Source organism: Arvicola amphibius, chromosome 5, assembly GCF_903992535.2.
Source record: "Arvicola amphibius chromosome 5, mArvAmp1.2, whole genome shotgun sequence".
Lineage (NCBI taxonomy): Eukaryota > Metazoa > Chordata > Mammalia > Rodentia > Cricetidae > Arvicola > Arvicola amphibius.
This window is the reverse complement of record NC_052051.1, coordinates 47,596,465-47,612,958: the sequence shown is the minus strand read 5'-3', so window position 1 is coordinate 47,612,958 and position 16,494 is coordinate 47,596,465. Positions and strand designations below refer to the sequence as shown.

General features: G+C 49.4%; 1 protein-coding gene across 5 annotated transcripts in view; it reads left to right on the top strand.

Moving 5' to 3' along the window:
* Bcl2l11 (BCL2 like 11) overlaps positions 1 to 14,789 on the top strand; it is a 36,678-nt gene extending 21,889 nt beyond the window's left edge. For all 5 annotated transcript variants that reach the window (XM_038331122.1, XM_038331118.1, XM_038331119.1 and 2 more), the window contains 2 exons: positions 1,453 to 1,562; positions 13,096 to 14,789. In XM_038331122.1, the coding sequence (XP_038187050.1) occupies positions 1,453 to 1,562; positions 13,096 to 13,197 (212 nt within the window). In that variant the 3' untranslated portion in view covers positions 13,198 to 14,789. The remainder of the gene's footprint in view (positions 1 to 1,452; positions 1,563 to 13,095) is intronic.
* Positions 14,790 to 16,494: the final 1,705 nt, after the last annotated feature.

Here is a 16,494-nt window from a genome sequence, read left to right as displayed (position 1 = left end):
ATTGGGTAAGTTGACCAGCAAGTTCGATCATCCCACTGGCCTCATAAATAAAGCATATATCTATTCCCCGCCCCCACACACCCACCCAACCCCAGAGTTCAAGCCTGTGGGGGAAACAGTGGAACTACGACACCCAGAGACATGGGCGATGCCCCTCCCGTTTGGATGAGCTCTTGGTGTTGCTGGCCCTGCTTCTGTAGAAAGCCATCTTCTGCGCAGCTCAGGTTTCCACTTTTCAGCGCATTTGAATTGTTCCTAGGAATTTGTGCCTTGTTCTAAGACCAAAGTGGGTATTGTGGGTATTTTACTGAGGAACTAAAATTTTATGTTCTCTGATGTTTTATCTTCTTTTTTTTTTCTAGTGTAGTTCTAGGGATGGCCCTTGGGACCCCATGAATGCTAAGCAAATTCTTTATCACTAGTTTCCTTCCTTCCTTCCTTCCTTCCTTCCTTCCTTCCTTTTTTCCTTCCTTCCTTCCTTCCTTTTCTTCTTTTTATAGCCCTGACTGTCCTGGAACTCCCTCTGTAGACCAGGCTGGTCTCGAACTCACAGAGATCCGCCGCCTCTACCTCCGAGTGCTGGGATTAAAGGCGTGCGCCACCACCGCCCGGCTGCTTATTTCTTTTTCATCATCGTCACATTTACTTTGTGTTCATGGGTAAGGCGGAAGTCAGCTGTGGAGTCAGTGCTCTGCCTTCACCTTGTAGATTCTGGGGACGAAATCAAGCTTGTCAGGTCTGACGCCAGGTGCCTTCACGACTAAGCCACATCACCGGTCGCTGTCGTGTTTCTTTGGTGATCTCTACCGTGCTGCTGAGGACTCTTTTTGGAATAGGAGTGTGTGTGGCTGGGCCAGGATGCTTTAGTTCTTGGAAGTCTGAGTCTCCAATTCTGTGAAGTTAATTCTTTGTCACTTACACATTGACTGCTGGTTCTGCTTTGTTGTGTTGGTCAACTCGACACAGCTAGAGTCTTCTGGGAAGAGGGAATCCTAATTGAGGAGTTCCCTTCCTCGGGTTGCACGCAGGGAAATCTCTGGGGTAGTTTCTTGATAAATGATTGATGTGTGGGCCCAGTCCGCTGCAGGCAGGACCAGCCTGGGCAGGTGGCCCTGGGCAGGTGGCCCTGGGTTGTATAAGAAGGCAGGCTTAGCAGGCAAGCCAATAAGCAGTGTTGCTGCTTACTTCTTTTGCCTCTGCTCCTTGACGTCTCACGGTTGATGGTCTATGATCAACTGTGAGTGACAAAGAAACCGGTTTCTCAGCAGCAGAAACCTGCCTAGGCCATTGACTAAGATGATGCTTCGCACCGGAGTGAGAGTCCCTGAAAGCTAGGGGGCTTCCCGAAGGACGGGAGTGTGTGAGATGGGGTTTGTTCCTAGAAACTCATGTGTGGATGTTCTCAGTGCTGTGGACCCTGGCATGATTTCTGGTCTCTTTGTGCCCACACAGCTTCCATAAGGCAGTCTCAGGAGGAACCTGCAGATATTCGCCCGGAGATCTGGATTGCACAGGAGCTTCGGAGGATTGGAGACGAGTTCAACGAATCTTACGCAAGAAGGGTAAGGACCCCTCCCCACCCCCATGAGAAAGATGACTGACAAGCTGCGGCCTACTTTATTCCTCTCCTTACGGCTGCTCCTGCTGCCTCTGGGTGCTTGCCTTTAGCTAAGGCACAATGTGAAACCACAAGAGGTGTTTTATGTGCAAGAGACCTCAGCATATTAGGGCTTAAAATTCCTTTAAAAGGTTATTTATATACATCTTGAAATAGTCCCATGTAAATATGGAGCACTTAGTTTTCAGTTCGTGTGAGGTGCTTCTCCGTGTGTAGAGCTGCTAAATTCTAGACTGTCATTCAGGCAGGACTGCCAGCAAGGGGTGCCAAGGCCATTGCACACTTGGTTATTGAAATTGTTAGGAGAGCAGTTATCAATAGCTTATGACGTGAACCTCGTGAAGGTTAAATAAGGATGGCTGACTGCTCCATAGATTTCTCAGGTATGTTCTTGACTGTAGTTATAATCATAATTAACTTAGTTCCTCATTTTCTTTAGCAGCAGTATGCTTAAAAACAGTTTCGGTGCTCACCTGATAGAAAGAAGACATTTGTCTGTTTGGTACCCCGTTTCCCAGGGAATCCACTTTTGAGGATGGTTGTGGATGGGCTGACCAGTTTCTTAACACAGTGTCCTAAAGTAACTGGCTCCTTCTCCTTCATTCAAATGAAACCTCTCTTCTCTCTGGAGATGTCAGGCATAGGACCTTGAGGTGTTTCTGTCTTTACATAGACTTTTTCTAATTAGCCAGCAGGTCCAAAGTTAGTGAGTGCTCCCCATGAATTACTTGGGGTCTTTTTTCTGCCTGCAGGGCTACTCAGACCTCCCTCAGACACACAGGGACACCACCATTGCCACCACCCTACCTCTTCCCACCCCCACTGAGGAGTAGCAGATCTGTCAGGGAGTCCCGAGCCTTGAGAATAATTTCAGTTCCCCTTCCTGCTTTTCCATGGGGTGTGTTGGGGGATGTGTGTGTGCACACGCGCTATAGTCATGCTTCCGTCATTAAATGGAAACTGTCACGTTGATGAATGGGCTGAGGAATTTTTCACAATATTGTGTTTAGTTGGCATAAGCCTGGCATCCGCCTCCTGACATGGATCCCTTCACAGAATATAAATTCCTTCTAAGCCTAGATCCAAAATGGCAGTCTTTTGGGAAGATTGGTTGATTGCGTAATTTGCCACTAAAGTTGCATCCACTAATCCCTCGGCCTTGGATTCTTTAGAGATTTCTGTGGGACCGGACTTGTTGACTGTATGAGGCCATGGAATGTTCAGGAGCCTGGTCCTTCTGCTGAGGACAGAGGTAAAGGGCACGAGGCTCCTCAAGAACGTGAGGGACTGGAGTTGGGTTCAGAGACCAGGAGGACAGGCTGTCTTAGTTAGGCTGTTATTGCTTTGAAGAGACACCATGAGCGTGGCAATTGTTGTAAATGAAAACATTTAATTCAGGGAGCTGGCTTACAGTTTCAGAGGTTCAGTCCATTTTCATCCCTGCAGGGAGCATGGCGGCATGCAGGCAGATGTGGTCCTGGAGTTAGAGTCCTGCATCTTGACTCAGGCAACAGGAAGTCAGCTGACTGTCACCCTGAGGGAAGCCTGAGGAAAAGAGACCTCAAAGCCTGATCTCACAGTGACACACTTCCTCCTAGAAGTACCATTCCCTTTGAGGGCCATTTTCTTTCAAACCACCACACGCCATTTCTGCCGAACACAGAGACATCTAAGTCTGTATAGGAACTGGCTGTGATGCCGGTGGGTGAGGGTGTTTCAGGAGGGACGTGGCTGTAGGCAGGTCTTTGTACTGCTGGGGTTTGTACACTGAGAGGAGCTCACACAGCACCCCACTCTCGGGTCGTATCAAAGCCTTTGTCTGCAGAACCAGGCGTTTGATGGATATTTTTGTGCAAGTTTCATTTTAAATCATAAGGTGGGGCAGAGGCCTCGGAGGCCCTCCCAGATGGGCATGCTTGAAGCAGCTCCCTGGGGACTGTGAGTGGCTGAGGATGGTCCAAGTCAGGGGTAGCAAGTGAGAGTGCTGTCATGTCCTCTGGCTGGCCCCTCAGGGAGGGCATCCAGGTGATGGATGGTGCAAGTTCCATACTGATGTGCTATGTACCGTCTCAGATTCTTCCATGGCTGTGTGTGCTCGGCCTCCTGCTTTCATGATAACGTTATTTCATGGTTGCATGTTTAAGGATGCATCTTGTGATGGTTGCATCTGATGTGACTTTGTTATTTCCCGTCCTCTTAACACAGTAAATGTAGATAAACATCGCTGTACTATTTTGCAGGATTTTAGATTATATTTTGTATATCTTTTTTCATTTGTGTGAGTGTGATTGTATACACCTTTGAGGCCGCTGTGCATGTGTAGAGGTCAGAGAACAACTTTTGACAGTTGGTTCTCTGCTTTGAACTAGCAGGCCTACAAGCTTCTGGGTGATTCTCATTCCTTTGCCTCCCACCTCACCGGCGCTGGGATGACAGATGCACACCCCATCACGTCCAGCGTTTTTATGTGGGTAACAGGGTCTAACTCAGACAAGGGAACTTCTGTGACTAGGGTTCCTACCAGCTGAGCTGTCTCACCAACCCTTAGCATATCTTAACCCAATGCTGAAGTGCAGTCACTAATAAAGCTTTAAAGCTTCCTTAGTTGGCTGGGGGGAAGGAATAGATGCTAATTAGACCCTAATTCCTCTAAAATGAAGGCAGATACTCTCCAAAGGGTAGGTGTCGCCAGCCAGTTCAAAGTGTCACCCTCAAACTCAGACAGTGACACAGTGACCTCAAAAGCTGCAGCCACCGGTCTTGCTGGTTGGAAGAGCAGCCCATTGTCATCACCCGAATGGTCCATTGTTGAACACGGGACAGGAAACCAGGCAGGAAGTGGGAGAATAATGACTTCAGATGACCCATTGCTGAGCTGGTACCCATCGCTCGCCTTCTTGACAGGATGCACCCAAGCCTCTGAAATTTAGTGTGTGCACCGGGACGGTTGTCTTCTCTCAAGTGTTAGCTTTTGCGTGTGCACCGGGGCAGGTATCTTCTCTCAGGTGTTAGTCAGCTTTTGTGTGTGCACCGGGGCATCTTCTCTCAAGTGTTAGCTTTTGTTGCCTCCAACCTTACAAAGCCTGACAGAGTGTCTCACCAAGTCACCACAATTAGGGGAATGGAGGTGCCGTTTTGTGGTTGCTGTACACTGGGTACGTTTGAGAGGAGAGGGGCAGCGTGAGGCGGAGCTGTGGAGACTGAGGCCACATAAGGAGAGGAGGCCACAAATAAATGCCCAGTCCTGTATACCTCTGACTGCTGGGCTCCCAGGGCGGCTCTGCAGGCAGCTGTCACTCGAACATGCATGCTCTATCTCGTGGGAATTGGTGGCAGCTTTCCATTTTGAATAATTTCTAGAACCATACAGAGAACTTTGTTAATGTGCCAGCTTTGCACCCTAGTGTGTCTTCTCGTGTGTGTGTGTGTGTGTGTGTGTGTGTTGTTTTCACCATGATTCCCTTAGCTTATTCTTTAAAAAGGTTTATTAATTCTTTGAAACTTTCACACAATGTTTTGATTCTGTTCTTCCCTTCCCCCACATCCTCTCCACCTCCCTACTTACCCAATTTCATGTTCTCTTTTGCTTTGATTATTATTGTTATAACTATTCATCCATAAGATGGTCAGGGAACATCACGGTGGGGGAGCAGATGGCAGGATACAAACCAGAGGAATAGGACATTTTGCTGTGAGATTGTGTTGTCTATATAGGACAGGAAAGCTGCCCTGTGAAATCTCAATATGGTCACCTAAACAAGACCTGAGCAAGGACAACCCTCCTTGGCATGCCAGTGTGGATGGGGAACTCTCACAAGACTCCACCCCTTATTAATACTCCAGTGTGTGCCTCCTGAGAGTAATTATGAACATATTCTTGGCCACGTGCAACAGTTATGATCCTCAAATGGGTGGTGACCCTATGCTGTCTTGGGACTATAGACTTAAACTTCTCATCTGTCCCAAAATGACAGATGGGGGCAGCGGGGGCGGACACTGAGCCAAGCCCCAGTATAGACTCATGCGTTGAATTAGGATATTAAGGTGCACTTTGGCTCTGCTAATTCCTCTGTCTTTGGGAAGGTGACATTTGTGGAGGGCCCAGACAGTTTGAGCTTATAAACTCCTGCATTTCTTTTACCCGGTGCTTCCACGGGTTGAGAGTAGGAAGTTGTCCTTGGTCCCTTTTACTGGACAGTGTATGGTGGACCTCTGCTGCTGATAATGCAGAGCCAAGGTGGTGTGTGGCATTAGTACTTTTCCGAGAGCTTAGGCGGGAGGAGACAAAGCTGGGAGGAGCTAGGCCTCCCGAAAGATGCTCCCTGACCAAGTTATACCACCCCTTCTCACGCTAGGTGTCCACTCTGCAGTGCGGTACTGTTTGGAAGACTCGGGAGGGTAGCAGAGGCTTTTGCGGGGAGTGGGACAGCCCAGGGAGGCCAGCAGGTCCAGAGAGAAGCTCAGAGAACCTGATTGTCTGGAGGTCACGGGGAAAGCAAGCAGTTTAAACTTGAGTGGTGGAGGGCCATTGGGTCTTTACAGCCTTGTGTCTGAAGCCTCTCCTTCCTCATGAGGGGCTGTGAGACCACCCACTTCTCACTCATCTCCAGTGGCCATTGTTGGTGCTGTCTGCCTGTCTTAGCTGCTGCTTCTATACCCATACCTGGGCCAGCTCATCTTTTGAAAGTGACATCAAGTGCAAGCCATATATGGTCCTGAGCGACTATGAGCACTAATTCTAGAAATAAGATGTTCACTTGTGGGTATCTTGGCCGTGGACTGAAGTTGCTCTAAAAGATGTCAGCCCTTCAGATAGTTGTTCTAGGAGAAACTAAACCCATTCTGCAGCCCTGCCCAGCCCTGAAGCTGGGATCCATGACCCCGTGTGGCTTCTCGAGGGTTTCAGTCAGATCATCTACCCTGAGTCAGTATTCACAGAGAATGCTCTTGACTGATGGTGACTTGGCGATGTCCTGGCCATGGCCAGCCTGAAGCTGAGAGACCCTGCAGATGAGGCGATGTGTGAATAGAAAGAAACCCTTCCATTGTCTGGTCACAGGCACAGTGCATCTTTGCTTTACGCTGCCTGCTTCCTCCTCAGTCCGACATGTGCAGGCATGAACTGACTGAGGTGTAGACACCAGCAGAGCCCTGCATCAGTTAACAGTGGAGCCGAAAAGGCGGCCCACAGAAACAGATTTCTCTCAAGTGTTACACACACACGCATTTGTGTTTTTTAAACTCGAAGCCTGCATGTGTGTCTTGTTCCCAAGGAAGAGAACCCACTGTGTTATCTGCATTCATACGTTTAGAAACGAAGGTGGTCCTATAAACCACCGACAAGGGAGAGGCCTAAATTATAGCTTGCTTGGATGAGACTAACCAGAGATGGATGGCCTCGGGCCATGTTCTCCAGAGGCCTTCATTAATTGAAAACTGAAGTCTAACAAGATAAGCTGCTTTCTTAGTCTGTTGTGAAAAGCACCATTAAAGACATGAATAGCAAATGTAAAATCCACACTCAGCCTGACTCACAGAAGCATGGGGATGGGTTGCTTGCTTCACACGTTAGTCACAGGAATTTACAGATAAGCAGGTCTATTGGAGCAAAAGCAGTCACTTGGAGGTTTGAGACGCAATTGCATACATGTGTTCCCCTTGTAGTTGGAAGAAGCGGTTTGGCATTTTGATTTTAGGCTGTGCTCACACACATGACCTGGGCCACACCGTTTCTGTTCTATGACTGGAGGAGGTGGGTGCCTCGGTTTCTCCTTTGAGGCAAGTGAAGGAGTTTGGGCTAGATTCATTTCAGAGTGTTGTGCTGCTTCTCTGAATAAGAAAGGCCCCTGAAACTACTGGGGACAGTTTGGCTCATAAGCAAATGCACCCCGCCAAGGGGCATGGGTCCACTCTGATGTCAGATGTTGGGTGTTGGGTGCTAGAGAACTTGGGTGCCATTGCCACTCCTTTCTGTGTCACGTTGAGTATTGCCAGGAACTCTGTCCACCCGGCTGCCCGCAGAGGCTTTGGACGTGGTTTTGAGGCAGATGCGCTCGACCCTACAGGCGCCAGCAGCATCTGTCCGGGTGTACGCAAATGTGAGAGGAGATTGAGGCACTGAGGTGTGTTCAGATGGCTGGCTGGGTGTTGGGCTAGACATCCTTGCGTTGCTCTCCCCCACGTGTGAGGAATCCGTCGGCCGGGCAGGTGCTACACCTGCAGGGCCACCCAGCAGTTGTGGGACGGTGAGCCATGAACGTGTAGCTAAGAGGAGATGCAGGTGCCTGGAGGGGAACTTCAGCCAGGTTTGCAGGGTATTTTTTTATCTCTGGAGGAGGAAATGAAGATGCAAAGAAAGGAACGTTTGGCCCTTCTGCAGACACATAAAAATAATAAGGCTGTTGCATCACCCCTTGCTAGACTTCACCTCGCTGAACCAAAGCAGGAGGTCTGGGTTGTGGTTAAAGTGTGTTTCATCCCACTTAGCATTTCAGAACAGCGTGTTCCTGCTCTGAATTGAGTGTTTTGCCCCTGTCTCTCTCCCAGGAGACATATTAGCAATCATGAACCGTGTTTGACTGGCGATAGAGCAGGATCCCCATCAAGTAGATGTGTGTGTCATATTGCCAGGATGGCTAGATAGGTAGCCCCCACTGCGATTAAGCCTGTGGAGTGTTTCTGTGTCCTCGTAAAAGACCTTCACTTTTAACAGTTTCTGTCATATGGTCCATAGGAAAAGATAGATAGAATACACGTATGGTTTGTGAAAGCGTTTGCAGCCTGTCTGTGACTTTCAAGCCAGCGTGGTCACGAAAGATCGTGAGAGCTCCGCTTGCTTGCAGGGTGGGAGTCTGGGGATGGGGGCACATTTGTTCCCCTAGTGTTCAGAGGTCACCTCGCATTGTCCTAGTCCCTCTTGTGTCTTCTCTCCAGCTATTGCGGTCACTAAGCTATCAGACCCGGGCTGTTTAAATGCACTTGTTCCCTTAGTGACAAATGGAGAGTGAATGTGGCCTCTCGGCAGCAGTCGTCCGGCCTGAGGGCAGCAGTGGGCATGGATCTCAGCAGAGTCTGTCTGAAGTCGGAGAGGGGCGAAGGCCTCCTGGCTGCTTTAGTAAACATTGTTTAGATGGCTGGATTAGAATCCCATAAAAGTGGTACAGCTGTGTTCTGGGTCCCCTCAGCCTCCTGGATGGCTCTGAGTGGCGGGGAGGGGGAGCATTGCACCATCCAGGAGGACATGGTGTAGCATTCTTTGGAGCCAGAACTGCCGGTGGAGACTACCAGAGTCCTTCCTAGTGCAAAATTGGGTTTCCTATGGATTGCTGCGTACATATAAATAAACCTGTTAGAAGATTAGGACATCTGGAGCCTTCCAGTGTGGACATTCTATATGACACACTCTTCCAACTTGTCAAATTCCTTTGTTTCTCAGAGTGCTAAAGGGTGCCTATCTTGGGATGCACTTGGGATAGGGTACTGTCAATTCTTAAGAGGGTTTATTCATCGTTTACTTATGTGTATGTGTGCATGAGTTTATGTGTATCATGTATGTGCAGGCACCCTCAGTGGACAGAGGGCGTTGGAGCCCCTGTGACTGGACTTCAGAGCAATTATGAGCCATCTGATGAGGGTGCAGAGAACCCAGGTCCACAAGAAGAGCACTAAGGGCTCTTAACCACTGAGCCGTCTTTCCAGCCCCAATACCATTGTGTTTTACCCCCGTTACCTTGACTGCCAGGAAACATGACTTTAAAGTGTGGTTATGTTATCACAGATCCCTCGGTCTGTCTCACAGTGTCTCCTCGCTGTGATTTTACATCTCCATCAACCTTTAATTTTATTGTGATGTGGTTGTCACTCTAAGCCCCCTCCAGTCTGCTGTCTGCGTGGTGTTATGCTGAGCGTGGGCTCTGAAGTAGAGATTGGCATTTGAACCCTATTCCAGCAGAAGTCTGAGCTGAGTTGCTGCAATAACTCGGAGGATCTCTACTCCCACTCCACAAGCCCACTCTGAAACCTCCTTTGAGCTGAAAGGGAGGTGACCTTGAGCAATGACAGGTCCCACTTGGAGGCAATGCTGTGTTGACTCTAGAGTTACCTCTGAACTTCTGTCCTGTCTCTGGCATGCCAGTAATCATTACTCTCTATTCTGGGAGCTTGAATATGTGGCCCTAGGTGACATGTGCCTTCTAGGAAGGTATGGGATCCAGGGTATCTGCCCTGGCCCTGCCACCTCTTGTCCTGCTACTTCCAGCCAGTTTTACCTTGAGGAGAGCCACCCTGGCCCCATGATGTTTCGAAGACTTAAAGGCCTGTCATTTCATTTAGCAGTGGCAATGGGTGATTCTTCTGTCCCCAAGGCCATCTTAGCACCTTAGAGCCTGCTTGTCTCTGAAGCCTTTTAAGTAACCCCTTCACCCACCTGCGTCCGCGTGACTGATCTCCCAAGCTTCTTTGTGACTTAGTCTGAAACAGTTGCTAAGCTTTCCTCTAAAGAAGTGTTCCCACTTTAAGGGCGAAGGGCTGAGAATGATCGTTCAATAGCTGAAAGGTTTGCCGCAGACAGGGTGCTGTAAAGAACAGGAGTTAATTCCGCCTCAGTTCTGGGGCCCACAAGTCCAGCCTCAGTCTCAGCAGCCCTGGTGTCTCCACACACCTGTCTCTGACCTGTTCACGCTCTGTCTCCATGTCGCCACATACTGTCTATGTCTCAGTCTCTGTAGTCACACCTTGCCCACCCCCCACCAGTGAGCTCATCTTAATCACCTTGCTGAAGGCCCTGTCTCCATAGGCAGCCACTTTCTGAGGTGCTGGGGCCAGGACTGCAGGCTAAGAAGTTGGGGGACACTGTGGCCCATATAGAGGGGTTGCCAGGAGGGAGGCAGGGTATCCTTCCTTCTTGTACTCTATTTTCTGTTTCAAGTGGTTGTAATCGGGAAAAGCACTCTGTTTTCTACCGGGTGGCATAGGCGCGGTCCAGGACTGTATACCCTCGGTACACAGATGGGCCTGGGAGTGCCCGAGTGTGAGCCACTGTTGCAGACCCGCTGGACCCAGGCCAGAAGGTGGCTCTGCTAAAAGCTGCAGCCGAGGAAGACAGACCTGATGCCCTTAGTCCTTTGCTTGTTCTCTTGTCTTTCTAGTTCTGCGTTAAGTTGTGAGGGGCCTTGCAGCATTCAGGTGATTTCTCCCCTGTACACTGACATTTAGTTAAGGGCCCCCCTCGACCCCCCACCCCCACCGCAAATGATGGATTGACCTGAACGTGTCCCGACCAGGCGCTCTCCTGTGGGTGTGGGTGGCGGGAAGGAGCGTGATCCTTTCAACTCTCCTGACCCTTAAACCAGACGAAAACTGAAGCTCAGGCTCAGCCTTGGGTCCCCATGTGTGTGTCACAAGGAGCTCCTTCTCGGGAGCCCTTTTCCTAAGCATTAAGTCCTGGCTTCTTGTCTTCATTCTGCTTCAGCTCTCAAATCTCCTGCCACGCGTTAGCTCCACCGGGCTCAGGCGGAGGCACACCTGCTGAAGCTGGTGTCTGTTAGCGCCACCCATCCTCCAGCTGTTTTCTGTTGTGTGGGCCACATGTGCCGGGCCAGAGGAGCAGCTCCAGCCACCGTGCCAGCTGTCGGGGGATTTCTGGACTGGCATGGTGCTCTGACTCAGTACTAATGGCTTCCTCCATTGAATGTTGTCCAAAAGCAATTGTTCACTTGCTAAAGGCGCGTGCCGCGCTGTCACACCACGGGCCCGAGAGGGCAGCACACCACCCCCACCCCTGGGGACCAGGTCTTCCTTTGCCAAAATTTCCTGCATTCCCCCATCAGTGCCACCTGGCTTGATTTTCTGTGTCCTCTGTGCGTGTCTTCTCATTAGCCTAGACCACAGCCACCACGGGCCACCTGTCATCCTCACATGGCGAGCCAGTCGGTACCTCCCCAGATGCTACCAGGACAAGAATTTGAAGCTTGCCAAGTGTAAGCAGTTGAGGCCCATCCCTTGGGCAAGCCATTCTTGGCGTGTTTACTGTAGCTACCCAGTCATCCTGTGTCAGGTTCCACTGAGGGCCTCGGTGACAACAGGCCCGTTTGAGTCTTCCCACCTTGGACTGATGGCTTAGTCAGTCGTGGAGCCTGCTCTCTTTGTCTTAGTGAGTTGCGGTTCTATTTTGAATCAGTCTCTTTCAGCCCTGTTACTATTCGTCCTCACCAAAGCACCTTCCCAAGCCGAGTTATTCTCACACCGAAGGAGCAAAGTAATTTTGAAAGTTAAATCAAAACAAAGCAATCTTGTGTGCAGAGCTGATAAAATCGCAGCCTGTGGTCACGGGAGCTCCTCCACAGGAATCGCTGACATAAAGCCGATTTCCTCCCATCTTGTTATGGAAAGAAAAGGGGAAATGCCCTGGCCCCTTGAGCCTGAGAGCTATGTAAACAGAGGGGAGAGGGGAGCTCCCCTCGCAGCTGGTGTCTGCTGGGATCTTTGGAGTCTGAGAGGGGACAGACTGGCCCGGTGTGATTCATGGTCATTTCCAGACAGTCTTTAGGAGCACTTCCCACCCTAGTGAAGGGGGGGGGCGGGAGGGAGGTACTGTGGCGGCCACGCAGCCAGGTCCTGTTTGTGGGTTAGTCGCTAAGGAAACCAGTGGGGCCTGCTTCAGACTTGAATTTGAACCAGGTTGTGGCCCATGGCACTGAGGCAAATGTCTTCCCTTGCCTTTTGTTCTCCAATGAGATGAGTTAGATCCCCATGCGGACACTCTGGAAGGGCACAAGGGACTCGGAATTCTTCACGTCAGTCCGAGGCTTCCTTCTGAACCGTCTTTAGAGAGTCACAGACCTATGTGTGTCACAATCGACCAGGCTTTGCTCTTCATTGCCCTTTCCTTCCCAGGCCTGGTGTGGGATGGCGAGGTTGACTCAGCAGCCCCTTGTCTGCGACAGTGGCAGCCCCTTGGGTCACTGTTTATGCTTCAGTGCAGCCAAAGGCCGTCACTATTCCACTTTATTTAGCTTCTTAGAGCAAATTACCCCCCAAATCACTGCTTTCTCAAGCCAATTACAGCTACCGGAGCCCGCCTCTGAGGGAGTCTGAGCATGTCTGACTGCCAGTGAATGTGGCTGGTAGTATAGGGACCCAAGTTCATCCTTTGTTTTTCTCTGCCCTCCCCCATCCTCGGCCACGTCTCCCAAGACACCAACACCAGAGAGCTGCCGTGGCTCTTGTTCAGCTCCCGCGTGAAGGTTTGTAGTTCCAGGATGCCTTTGGAGTAGTTTGATGGTATTCTGTTTGTTGTATTTTCCCAGTGATGGACAACTCATTTGGTATGCTTGTACTCTGTAAGGTCACCTTGTCCCCTTGGTGGGACAGATGGAATGGAGTTCCCCTGCCACTCAGATGGGATGCTTGTCTTGCTTTAAATGCGCGCTCTCCAGATTGCTAGGGAGTAACCAAGAACTCCGCTTGTATTTTTGCAGGTAAATAACTACCCAGAGGCCGAGGAGCACGCTCACCACCCTCAAATGGTTATTTTACAACTGTTACGATTCATCCTCCGTCTAGTATGGAGAAGGCATTGACAGGATCTTCCCGCTGCCAGGATAAAAACGTGGACATTGCTCTTGTTCAGACCGCCAGAACCCCAGCACTTTGGTCTCTCGGCGCTGTGACGATGCAGCCGGTGGCTCTATCCCAGAGAGGTGCTGCGGGTGGACGACACACTGCCCTGTGTCGATGTGAACGTCACCCTTCTGTGTGTCACCACATGGCAGGATTTCCAGGAGACGTTTGTGTGAATGTAAACAGGGAGGGTTCTTCTCGTCTAGTGTCCAGAGCCTGGGTCTTTGGAGGAGAGTCACCATGCGGGGAAGGTGTTTACATGCAGTGTGTTCCTTTGTTTTTCCAACCTACTTTCTTTGATAACCATTTGGGTTTTTTTTTTGTTGTTGTTCGTTTTTTGTTTGGGGGTTTTTCTGGTGGGTTTTTTTTTTTTTTTTTTCAGAAAAAAACATGAAAACTCTTTAGCCAACTTGTGGATGATTTTTATATTGAAATTCTAAGAACCTGTTGCCTACTCTCAGAGGATTCTGTAAACCTGCAGTAGGAACTGAGCCGGCCGCTTTAGAAGGCTGTCTTAGTTTATTTTTGGAGATTACTGTGTACAGACTTTTTAAACGGGGAGAGTATGGTGTTTCCCCTCTCCCCTCTGCCATGGCTTCTTTGAGTTTCTTTTTTGATTGTCACTACCAAAACAGTTCTTACGAAATGGTAAGGATGAAAGTGGCCAAGGGTCAGTTTTGGTGTGCCACCCCCATTTTGTAAATACCTCCTTAGCTCAGTTGCTTCTGTGGCAAAATTTCACACGTTCTGTGTTTTCCCTCATCTCCTCCTCCTCAGTCTGTCTCCACACTGACGCACAGGTTTGGCCCAGGGTGTTCTCATGAGGCCATGTCTTTGGGTCAGCAAGGGCTAGGGGCTGCCCGGATTGTTCCCAGCCCCATCGATCAAGCTGACTCGTGAGAAGGGCTCTTGTCACTTCACTTCTTCGGGGTGGGTTTGTTTGTCTCTTACATCCTGAGAGAATGCAGACTTGCAACACTTGCTGAAGCTGTTAGCTCTTGGTTGCAGGTTTTGCTGCAGTCATAGGCTCTGCCTTGCATGTACCAGGTGGGTGAGAGCCCACACTTTTGGGGATTGGCCAGGTCCTTTAGGAAGCAAGGGGCTCAGGTATTCATTTTCCATGCTACTTGGCACTTAGCCCTGCTCATCCCGCCTGGCCCATGACACCTGAACTCCATCCCCATTCCTTTAACCCACCTTGAGATAAAGACTGGCTCTGCTTCACCAGTCACTGTATATAGGAAACCTCCATTACACCAGGTGAAACGTGCTTTTTGGTCTTCCAAAAGATGACTGACTACTTTCTTCTCCATTTTGTGTCCGGGGTGGGGGGTGCTCTCTCTTGGTACCTGCCCCTTAGGATCATGTGCCCCAGAAGGCCACACATTGGTCAGCCATTTCAGGAGCAGGCAGGACTGGAGGTGTACAGCCTGGGGAAGGAGCACTTCCCCACCACATGTAGAGGACCTGGCTTCCATCCCCAGCACCTCCCAAAGCAAACAGCACGGATAACCAGGGAGGAGGACACAGAAAAAGGACAGAGGGAAAACCATCAGAGGGGCGGGGGGGGGGGGGACTGGGAGGGAAAACCATCAGAGGGGCGGGGGCACTGGGAGCCCTCTTGTGAAAATATCAGTCACCAGGCAGCTTGCTTAGAGAAGTGTGTGTTTCCAAGCAAGTCAGCAGTGCCAATGACTGCTTTTTGCCCTGTATAGGGCCAGTGTTTTTACGTTATAAAGTAGAGAAATCCATTCTTTCCTACGTTCCTGTGTGTGTGTGTGTGTGTGTGTTTGTGTGTTGCCTATATGCTTTTACTTCTAGATTAGGATCATTTGATTCCAAATAGTCTTTTCTTTTAAAACCATTTCTTTCCCAGATTCCTTAGATTTTTAATAGTTTGTGTTAGCGCTCCTCATGCGTTGAGCCTAGTCGAGGGTTCCTATATAGCCCACTCTTAAAAGGTCGTATTAAGAGTGCAACCATGGTTCTTCTGCGCGCGCGCACACACACACACACACACACACACACACACCAAAGACATACTTGGTTCTGGGCCGCTCGTCTCCTAGGACTGCCATGCTCATGTGCCAGTCTCTCCGGCTGGAGCACTTGACTGTCTCAATCCCGTGACTCTGTGGTACCTCCTGGGCAGATGCAGAAGGCTCCCAGAGCCAGGTGCCAGTGGCATGTGTGGCCCTTCAAGCATGCTTACCTCTGTCCCCTTGGCCTCCAGCCTGGGGCTGGGCATCCAAGCAGCTCATGGGGAAATAAAAGATTCTATGAATTGTAGAAGTATTCAAGAACAGGATGCGGCACCCGGAACTCAGACATGACTGGATGTCCCTGTACTGTATCTGTTTATTAAAATGCAAGTTAGAAAGTATGTCTGCCTGCTGTGGGTAGACCCTTGTACTTAATTTTTATTTTATTATTATTATCTGTCATTCTCACATTTTTAATAGAACTAGATCCCCCCTCCTCTGTCTCTCTGTCTCTCTCTCTCTCTTTCTGTGAGTGTGTGTGTGTGTGTGTGTGTGTGTGTGTGTGTGTGTGTGAATACATAATGCGGGTTTGTGCCTTGACAGCCTCCCCAAGTGAGGTTTGTAAAAAGGTGAAGTCCTGTGACTTCACCCCAAGATGCAATAAACACACAAAATGACTTCCTGAGTAATTTTTCAGATTTCCTTCCCAAAAACAAGTTGATGAATTTGGGGGTGGGGGACGGGGAGGCTGAAAAATCATTTTAGAATCTCTTCATTCGAGTCTGTCATGGATACTGTACACATCCTCCTGTCTCTCAGTGTTGTACATATGTTGACTATTTATTAGATTAGGAAGGTCGTGTTTTGTTCATCAACTGAGCCAGATGTCTGTGTGCAATTGCGTTTCCTTTACCTTTCTTTGTAAAATTTTGTACGGCATAAATGAGTGTAAAAAAAATCACTGTTTTTCTAAACCTCTCAGAATTAAGGATTGTAAATAGTGCAGGTTCTTTTTCTGTGTAATGTGCCCTACTGTTTCATAATGCTGTAACTTGTAAAAACGTTGTATATTTATTTTCTGCTTATTTAATGTCTTAAGTCCTTGAAAGTGTTGACATCCCTGTCCCCCACACCCCTACCGTCCCGTCAATTGCTTCAGCTCCTGAGTGGGGGGTGACTGGGTCCGCTCTCCCAAGGTGGCCTCCATTTTGGCTCCTGGCATTTAGTTCTTGGATTCTGCCACCTTTCTGATGAAATTAGTATTTTTGCTGCCCA